At 48.4% G+C, this 10258-nt stretch overlaps 1 protein-coding gene across 1 annotated transcript in view; it reads left to right on the top strand.

Annotated features, from left to right (window-relative positions):
* The first annotated feature begins 867 nt into the window (after positions 1-867).
* The window catches only part of PTPRO (protein tyrosine phosphatase, receptor type O), a 31239-nt gene continuing 21848 nt past the window's right edge, over positions 868-10258 (top strand). The window contains exons 1-7 of the mRNA XM_018575340.1: positions 868-1016; positions 3446-3886; positions 4266-4427; positions 5252-5442; positions 6971-7091; positions 7325-7518; positions 7715-7826. Of these exons, the coding sequence (XP_018430842.1) occupies positions 899-1016; positions 3446-3886; positions 4266-4427; positions 5252-5442; positions 6971-7091; positions 7325-7518; positions 7715-7826 (1339 nt within the window). The 5' untranslated portion in view covers positions 868-898. The remainder of the gene's footprint in view (positions 1017-3445; positions 3887-4265; positions 4428-5251; positions 5443-6970; positions 7092-7324; positions 7519-7714; positions 7827-10258) is intronic.

Below are 10258 nucleotides of genomic sequence, written 5' to 3'. Positions count from 1 at the left end.
TGTCTTTATTCAACCTCAAATACTATGTAACTATGTACCCTAACCCTAAACCCTAATCCCAACCCTAACGCTAACCGTAGAACCGAACCCTAGACCCGAACCCTAACACTAAACCCAACCCTAACCTTAACCCTAGACCCGAACCCTAACCCTAACCCTAACCCTAACTAAGCCTAACCCGAACCCTAACCCTAAACCCTAATCCCAACCCTAACCGTAGAACCGAACCCTAGACCCTAACCCTAACTAAGCCTAACCCAAACCTTAACCCTAAACCCGTACCCTAAGCCTAATCCTAACCCCTAACCCTAAACCTGAACCGTAACCCGAACCCTAAGTGGGAAGCGGTTTCTTCCCTAGATATATAATATTACAGTGAGGTTCAGATTTACCCATTACATCCTAATATTCACACTCCCCATAGTGACATCATCACCCGACCTCGGGGCCCCGGGGCCCTCCCCTTGCAGCGCCCCCGTAGCGCCGCGCCTATAGGTATCATTATTATTCTGTATCACATTTCATATCACCATGTTTCTTATCTCTGTAGTCCGGTATTGTTCTGATGGACTTTGTTCTGATGGACTTTGTTCTGATGGTTCCGCTCGCTGGGCTCCCGTTTATTTTGTCACATTTTTTGTGTTTTCTGCAAATTATTTCTGAAATCTTATAAAAATAATTGAAAGGAAAATCTCGTCTTCGTCTGGAGGAGCCGCCAGCGCAGTCCGTCTGTGTCATCTATGTGCGTGGCCCCTGTAGGACCCCATATTGGGCCCCACCCATCACATGAGCAGGTTCCCGCCTCCTTGTTGTATTTCTTCTGTGGAGGGAAAGTCACGTGTCGGCTTCTTGTCATTCCGCAGACGCCGTGAAGGGTAAGACCGTGTTCAATCACCTGATGCCGGGAATCTGTTACTCCAACATCACCTTCCAGCTGGTATCCGAGACCTCCTTCAACGAGACCACCTTGGTGAGAAGCAGCGGCATAGGACACCAGCCACAGCAACACCGCACAGGTAACCAGACACGGCAACATACCAAGAATATGCAGCATGTTCCCGGGATCTCCATTCTATATATAAAGGAAGGGCCATCTTCACATGTAACGTTAGGATGGACATCAGGTCACATATGATCTAGAAAGGTGGTCATGTAAAATGTTCATGAGATGGTCATGTGGTATTCTGGTCTTGTTGGGGGCACATCTAGCTACATATTAGTCTTGTGGAATGGATGTATGACATGTTTTGCAGTTGTATGACACGTTATCCAGAAGTATGATATGTTCTCAAGATGCATGACATGTACTCCCGATGTATGACATGCTCTCCAGAAGTGTGACGTGATCTCCATTTCTATGACATGTTCTCCAGAAGTGTGACGTGATCTCTAGACGTTTGACATGTTCTCCAGAAGTGTGACGTGATCTCTAGACGTTTGACATGTTCTCCAGAAGTGTGACGTGATCTCTAGACGTATGACATGTTCTCCAGAAGTGTGACGTGATCTCTAGACGTATGACATGTTCTCCAGATGTGTGACGTGATCTCTAGACGTTTGACATGTTCTCCAGAAGTGTGACGTGATCTCTAGACGTTTGACATGTTCTCCAGAAGTGTGACGTGATCTCTAGACGTATGACATGTTCTCCAGAAGTGTGACGTGATCTCTAGACGTATGACATGTTCTCCAGAAGTGTGACGTGATCTCTAGACGTTTGACATGTTCTCCAGAAGTGTGACGTGATCTCTAGACGTTTGACATGTTCTCCAGAAGTGTGACGTGATCTCTAGACGTATGACATGTTCTCCAGAAGTGTGACGTGATCTCTAGACGTATGACATGTTCTCCAGATGTGTGACGTGATCTCTAGACGTTTGACATGTTCTCCAGAAGTGTGACGTGATCTCTAGACGTATGACATGTTCTCCAGAAGTGTGACGTGATCTCCATTTCTATGATATGTTCTCCAGAAGTGTGACGTGATCTCTAGACGTTTGACATGTTCTCCAGAAGTGTGACGTGATCTCTAGACGTATGACATGTTCTCCAGATGTGTGACAGGTGCAGTTTATCTCTAGAGGTCCATAAGCGTGTTTAATCCCATGTAGTTATAATGAACACGGGAAACAAGACGAAGTTTTTATTACCTTTATGAGAATATAGAGTGTGACCGACATGAGGATGGTGAGCAGCAGGAGATCGCGGAACATCCATTTCCCATCACTGAACCTGCTGCCCCTCCCCCTCCCGGGCGCTGCGTTGGGGGAATATATCGCTGTAACATGCGCTCTGCGTGTAGCGGAAATTATTTTTCTGAAGTAATTTTCTGTAATTTGGTGAAACAATTCTATGAAGCACACGTAGGGCCCCCGAGGGGACACATGGGAATGACCCAACTCGGGTGTAGAGGGGACTGAATGAGAGACGTTTGGTTCTCTAATATGACGATCCTGACAATGCCGGGGGCCACGTGGGCGATCAGATCCAATACACAGGCAGGCCTGACACTGGACAACTCGGCCAATCAGACAATATACAGCCAATAATGACTTCCATCTCCTCCCCATGGACCAGGGTCTCCATGTCCATTATCCAGGGTCTCCATGTCCATTATCCAGGGTCCTAGTGTCCATTGTCCAGGGTCTCCATGTCCATTATCCAGGGTCTCCATGTCCATTGTCCAGGGTCTCCATGTCCATTGTCCAGGGTCTCCATGTCCATTGTCCAGGGTCTCCATGTCCATTGTCCAGGGTCTCTGTGTCCATTGTCCAGGGTCTCCGTGTCCATTATCCAGGGTCTCCATGTCCATTATCCAGGGTCTCCATGTCCATTGTCCAGGGTCTCCATGTCCATTGTCCAGAGTCTCCATGTCCATTGTCCAGGGTCTCCATGTCCATTATCCGGGGTCTCCATGTCCATTATCCGGGGTCTCCATGTCCATTATCCAGGGTCTCCATGTCCATTATCCGGGGTCTCCATGTCCATTTTCCGGGGTCTCCATGTCCATTATCCGGGGTTTCCATGTCCATTATCCAGTGTCTCCATGTCCATTATCCAGGGTCTCCATGTCCATTATCCGGGGTCTCCATGTCCATTATCCGGGGTCTCCATGTCCATTATCCAGGGTCTCCATGTCCATTATCCGGGGTCTCCATGTCCATTTTCCGGGGTCTCCATGTCCATTATCCGGGGTTTCCATGTCCATTATCCAGTGTCTCCATGTCCATTATCCAGGGTCTCCATGTCCATTATCCGGGGTCTCCATGTCCATTATCCAGGGTCTCCATGTCCATTATATATCATCCACAATGTGACCTCCATTGGCTCCTCCATGGTTCTGATTGGAAGGAGAAGTGATGTGATGACATCATCATACAATCATTGTATTGATCACAAGAGATTTCCTCACCCGATCACTTACAATCTCTTCTTCTTCTTGAAGCTCCTTATCCCCCCCAAAACATTTCCATACAAATATTGCGTGTGAACCTCAGCAGAGCAGAAGATCCCGGAGAAGGAACGTCCACAACAGAGAGCAACGTCATCAGCCCCAGCGGGAGGTCCTCGGAGACATTTGATGATCCGTTTGAGAGCTCAGCTGCAAGTTCCTCCTATAACTGGACTGAGGAGAAATATCTATTGAATGGCAGCTCTGAGACCACAGCGCCGCCCTACTGGTGGGTCAGCGAGACGGCCACAGTGGATGTGGAAGGGTTTGTCAATGAAATTCCCCCAGACTATGAGAATCCAACTTTAGGAAGTTTCTCCTCTGAAGCTGGCCAAGATCTCCGTCCTCCGTCCAGGTTCCAAGTCTCCATCAGCTGGTTCCCTCCAAAGCCACCAACGGCATTCCATGGTTTCAACATTTATCTTCACAAAGACGGTAAATGTCCCAAATGTGTTCAGAGTATTTCTCGTTTCTGCCATTTTACCAGAGATTTGGTATATGAGTGTGCCTAGGCTCCCCTGATATCACTGCACTCCCTGGTATGTTGCCATGCCTAGGCTCCCCTGATATCACTGTACTCCCTGGTATATGAGTGTGCCTAGGCTCCCCTGATATCACTGTACTCCCTGGTATATGAGTGTGCCTAGGCTCCCCTGATATCACTGCACTCCCTGGTATATGTGGGTGCTTCATATCTGCACTGTGGGATTCTCCCCCCAACCCCTCCCCCTCCAGACCCTTCTATGGGGTCATGTTATTGGGTAATCTCCGGATACATTGAAGGATATTTGACTTTCCTCGTCTCTCCGTCTAGGAAATGTGACTTTAATTTCCACCGTGGATGAAAATACTGACGACTTTGTAACTGAGCTGATGGAGCCGGGAAAGTATCAGTACACCGTAAGAAGCGTCAGCTCTTCTGGTTCTTGTGACGCCCGCGAAAGCAGAGAGGCCAAAACACTCAGCTTCTATATAGGTAAGTGACCGCGTGTCGGGAGACCCAATCATGGTGGAGGCTCTAGGTGCTGGGAGACCCAATCATGGTGGAGGCTCTAGGTGCTGGGAAACCCAATCATGGTGGAGGCTCTAGGTGCTGGGAGACCTAATCATGGTGGAGGCTCAAGGTGCTGGGAGACCCAATCATGGTGGAGGCTCATGGTGCTGGGAGACCCAATCATGGTGGAGGATCATGGTTCCGGGAGATCCAATCATGGTGGAGCCTCCCAAGGTGCTGGGAGACCCAATCATGGTGGAGGCTCATGGTGCTGGGAGACCCAATCATGGTGGAGGATCATGGTTCCGGGAGATCCAATCATGGTGGAGCCTCCCAAGGTGCTGGGAGACCCAATCATGGTGGAGGCTCATGGTGCTGGTAGACCCAATCATGGTGGAGGCTCATGGTACTGGGAGACCCAATCATGGTGGAGGCTCATGGGGCTGGGAGACCCAATAATGGTGGAGGCTCATGGTGCTGGGAGACCCAATCATGGTGGAGGCTCATGGTGCTGGGAGACCCAATGATGGTGGAGGCTCATGGTGCTGGGAGACCCAATCATGGTGGAGGCTCATGGTGCTGGGAGACCCAATCATGGTGGAGGCTGACTTCTGTGTACACGGTAATTACCCGTCAGTCTTCATTGTACAGATGTCAGTACACATGAGCGCTCTGTTGGCATTGGGCTGACACATCCATGTCTGGGGTCTGCGGTTGGGTTGATTCTTTTTCCTATCGGAAGGTTGGGTGAAGATCTCGGAGGACATTGTTGTATCTCTCAGAATTTTCTCCTGTTCCCCTTTAAGCTCCGGATGGAAAATGGTTTGAGGAACTGACAGAAAAACCAAAGAATGTGACGGTGAGAACTCTGAACTCTACGTCCGCATTGGTGTCATGGACGTCCTCCATGGCCAGTGACGCTATTGTGTCCGTGTGCTCCCAGACGTGTCGGAAACAGAAGGAGAGTCAGAGGCAGGAAAAGTATTACTGTAAGGAGGTAACTATGGAATCCACGTTCTCCATGTTCTTTAGGTTCTTCCTGTTCTCCACGTTCTCCATGTTCTTTAGGTTCTTCCTGTTCTCCACGTTCTCCATGTTCTTTAGGTTCTTCCTGTTCTCCACGTTCTCCATGTTCTTTAGGTTCTTCCTGTTCTCCATGTTCTCCATGTTCTTTAGGTTCTTCCTGTTCTCCACGTTCTCCATGTTCTTTAGGTTCTTCCTGTTCTCCATGTTCTCCATGTTCTTCATGTTCTTTGTGTTCTCCATGTTCTTCATGTTCTCCGTGTTCTCCATGTTCTTTGTGTTCTCTGTGTTCTCCATGTTCTCCGTGTTCTTCATGTTCTTCATGTTCTCCTTGATCTTCATGTTCTCTATGTTCTCCATGTTCTTCATGTTCTCTATGTTCTCCATGTTCTTCGTGTTCTCCATGTTCTTCATGTTCTTCGAGTTCTTCATGTTCTCGTTGTTCCCCACGTTCTCCGGGTTCTCCATGTTCTCTGTGTTCTCCATGTTCTTTGTGTTCTCCATGTTCTCCGTGTTCTCTGTGTTCTCTATGTTCTCCGTGTTCTCCATGTTCTCCATGTTCTCCATGTTCTCCGTGTTCTTCGTGTTCTCCATGTTCTCTATGTTCTCCGTGTTCTCTATGTTCTACGTGTTCTCTATGTTCTACGTGTTCTCTATGTTCTCCATGTTCTTCATGTTCTCCATGTTCTTCGAGTTCTTTGTGTTCTCTATGTTCTCTATGTTCTCCGTGTTCTCCGTGTTCTTTATGTTCTTGGTGTTCTCTATGTTCTCCGTGTTCTTCATGTTCTCCGTGTTCTTCATGTTCTTCGTGTTCTCCATCTTCTTCGTGTTCTCCATGTTCTTCATGTTCTTCGAGTTCTTCATGTTCTCGTTGTTCCCCACGTTCTCCGTGTTCTCTATGTTCTCCGTGTTCTCCATGTTCTCCGTGTTCTTCGTGTTCTCCGTGTTCTCCATGTTCTCTGTGTTCTCCATGTTCTCCGTGTTCTCCATGTTCTTCGTGTTCTCCATGTTCTTCACGTTCTCCGTGTTCTCTATGTTCTCCGTGTTCTCCGTGTTCTCCGTGTTCTCCGTGTTCTCTATGTTCTAGTGTTCTCTATGTTCTACGTGTTCTCTATGTTCTCCATGTTCTTCATGTTCTCCATGTTCTTCGAGTTCTTTGTGTTCTCTATGTTCTCTATGTTCTCCATGATCTTCACTCTTCAGATGGCTGTAAGAGGCCGATGACTCTCGTGCTCTTCTATTCAGCATTCTGAGTTTTGTGCTAGAACTGGGAGGTTTCGGCACATATTTTGGTATATAAGGACGACAATAGACAAATTTAACAATCACAAGATGTCCCCTGCGAGGGGGGAGGGGGGAGGGTGGGGTATGCATGTGATCACCGCTTCCAACTCATGTCACATGTAAGGAGAAAGATATCACGTTTACAGCTCACACGCTTCTTTCCTTGACATGTTGTGAACACGCAGACGTTCTGTATTCAGCCTGTTTTGTGTTTTTAGGTCAATCTGACCGGCAATGTCATCACAAACATGGTGCCCGGAGCCCAGTACAGGGTGGTCGTCTACCTGCATAGAGCCCCGTTACTAGGCCCCCCGTCAGATCCGGTTCTCTTCTCTATTGGTGAGAAATCTTTTTACTTGTCAATTGTTCATCAGAAAACGATTTACTGAACATCGGCAGCAATGTGCGTTATACGCTGTACAGATGGGCGTGCCATGGGAGGACCATGGTGGCTCCGCCCTCAGTCCGGCTCTCTCTGTGTTCTGACAATATCAGCAACAATGTGACTTGTATCTAGAATTGGATTCTGCTACAATATATATCATAGAACTCATCTGCTTTCCAATCCACAGAACCAACCGGAATCAAGGACTTGGTGCTGTACCCTCTGGGACCGTCAGCCGTGGTGCTGAGCTGGAGCCGCCCGTATCACAGCGTCTTCCGGAAATATGTGGTGGAAATGTTTTATTTTAGCCCCGTTACCATGACATCGGAATGGACTCCATATTATGAAATTGCAGCAACTGTTTCCCTGACATCTACAGTGGTAACGTGTATTCCTTTCTTATCGCGTCGCAGACGTTCCACACATGCACAACCCATGCAGTCTGTGTATTCCATATTCATGAGCTCTGTACATGGGAAGGACACGTGATAGACATGTATGAGATGAACAGACACATCAGTGTTCCTGGACATGAAGAACGTGTTCATCATATAGAGATGATATTCATGTTTTGCAGAGATTGACCAATCTACTTCCTGCCTGGTACTATAACTTCCGAGTGACAATGGTGACGTGGGCGGAGCCAGAACGCAGCTGCTGTGATACTTCCACCATAAGCTTCATAACAGGCAAGTGTTTGAGATCTCCCAGACTCTGTCCTATATTATCTCCCATGCTGGTACCAATGATCCACCTCCGAGTCTCCCAAGATGGCACCTTGTATAGTCTCTCCAAGCTCTCCTCGCTGCGCACAATCCGATCCATGTTACCTGGCCATGATCAGACATATAGGTGGGGGAGACGCTGTGCTCATAGGGTGAGGGGCCAGGATGGTAAAATTAGGGTAACTACCAATTTTCTGTTTCTACGTGCTGCCCCATGTTAGCACACATGGGAATTAAGTAGCTAGAAGGAATAAAGAAGTGAGGGAAGAAGAATGGAAATCACAAGATATCGCTGCCAAATAAGAGGTCCAGACCAGACGCTCCGTATGATTACTGAGACCAACGTTCTGCTCCGTAATGACCTCTGGCGGGTCTCTCGCTGGCGACATTCATTGGAAGGGCGGAGAACCTAATAAACCTGGGAACAGGTTGGATTGTTTTAGGCTTATGCTGTCTGGCAGTCCCCTGGAAGGATACAAAGTCCACCAGAGAGTGTGAAGAGGCTGATTGTCCGTGAAGTGAAGACTGGGCCAAGATTGCTAATAACCATTCCATGGCGGGATGGAGCTTCGGGACAACCGTCCTCAAACTCCATGAAAGGTCTGAGTGTCACGTGATCCTGAGAGAGGATACAGAAGAGTTTTGTCTGAAGAGGTCTCCGATGTGATCTCCGGTCCTGGAATGAAAGTAGCGATGATCCAGTTCCCAGACCTGAGGAACCCGCTACAGGAAAGGTTTCATCACTCTATCAGACTTTCACTATCGGAGATATTCGGGAGCTGAGATCTTCTTTTTTGCTGCTGCTTGTCATGTACCGTACTTCACGGAGGTGCGGTGGATCTCAGCTGCAGTTCTAACCAGTAGGGTTTGAAAGTGCCGTGTCAGGCTAAAATCCCAGGCGGCACTCTCAATCACAAACGGAGAGTTTGGGATTTAGAAATCATTTACCGCAGAAAAAATAACAAGAGGCTAAGGTACACTATGTATGAGGAACATTGCTCCATATTCCTAATATCATCACAGGAGTGGTTATGCAAATGAGAGAGCGCTTGTTAACTAAACAGCCTTTAGATAAAGAGAACAAACTCAGCAATAGCAATCCAGTTATGCACTGATAGTGATAGAGCATAGGCAAAATATGGAGAAGATATGCAAAGGATCCACCAGGTGGCAGTGTAATGACTCCAAACAGAGTCACCAGTAAAGCTAATGCAAGTACTTGCGGTTGAGGGGAGTTAAACCTAGGGTTGCCACCCGTCCAGGATTCACCCGGACAGTCCGGGTTTTGAATGCTGTGTTCGGGTTTCATGGCAGCAGAAACCCGGACACAAGATGTCAGGCAGACGGGGGCAACCAAAATTAAGATAGGGGCTACTGGCCCCCCCACTAAAAATAGTCTCTACTGAGATTTTTACATATGAATGGGCGGCGCTATGTACATATGAACAAGCCGCGACTCATTCTCCCCCAAAAATGTCCGTGCGTCGCTGGAGTGTTCGGGTTTCACTTGAAGAACAGGTGGCAACCCTAGTTAAACCCCTTGGTTCTGCTGATCCTTAGGACTCCTGGCAATGCCTCCAAAGGTTGGTGGTGAGAGGTCCGGGTAATAGGCTGGTTGATGCTGAGTAGCTCCTGCGGTGTTGGGCCATGAACCCAATAGTGGAACGCCATCCATGGGTTCAGAGGCCTCTTATATACTGGAGCCTCGCGGCGTGACGTCACTTCCGCGTTCCACCCCGGAACGCATAGCAGTACGCGCCCAGGGGGAGGAGGCGCCCTGTTACGTCCACGGCCGATGCGTTCCACTCTGGAACGCAGCCGGCTCATGGAAACGATCCCGGGACCATTACACTGCTGTAGAATGATTGAAAACCTTTCGTTGCCATATGGGCCGCGGCAGTGATGGGAAAGAAGCCGAGAGGACATTGGAGAGCGGAGTCCTTCCCATGGCTGGTGATGAAGAGAAGGAGTTGTCTCCAGCTGGCTCTTCATCACGTTCTCCACCCAAAGCTGACAAGTCGCTGGAAGACAATTCTCTGTGTGAATCTTCTGCTCCCGCTAACACGTCACGCAGGAGGTAACGATACACGTGAGGAACATTCCGTGACACTAAGAAGAGCAAGACTGCAAAATGACCTCCAACCACAAGAGGAGACACTGAGGACATGAATGAGGCCGCACTGACGCTGATCTGGTCATGTGTTCAAAAACACACAACGCCAATTCCACCATCATGGAAACCAAGAGGAAGAAGGGAGAGAGGATGGAAGAAGGGAGAGAGGATGGAAGAAGGGAGAGAGGATGGAAGAAGGGAGAGAGGATGGAAGAAGGGAGAGAGGATGGAAGAAGGGAGAGAGGATGGAAGAAGGGAGAGAGGATGGAAGAAGGGAGAGAGG

Source organism: Nanorana parkeri, unplaced genomic scaffold, assembly GCF_000935625.1.
Source record: "Nanorana parkeri isolate BGI_ZX_2015 unplaced genomic scaffold, ASM93562v1 scaffold3805, whole genome shotgun sequence".
NCBI lineage: Eukaryota > Metazoa > Chordata > Amphibia > Anura > Dicroglossidae > Nanorana > Nanorana parkeri.
The sequence above is the reverse complement of the archived record's forward strand: the minus strand, read 5'-3'. Positions and strand labels throughout refer to the sequence as shown.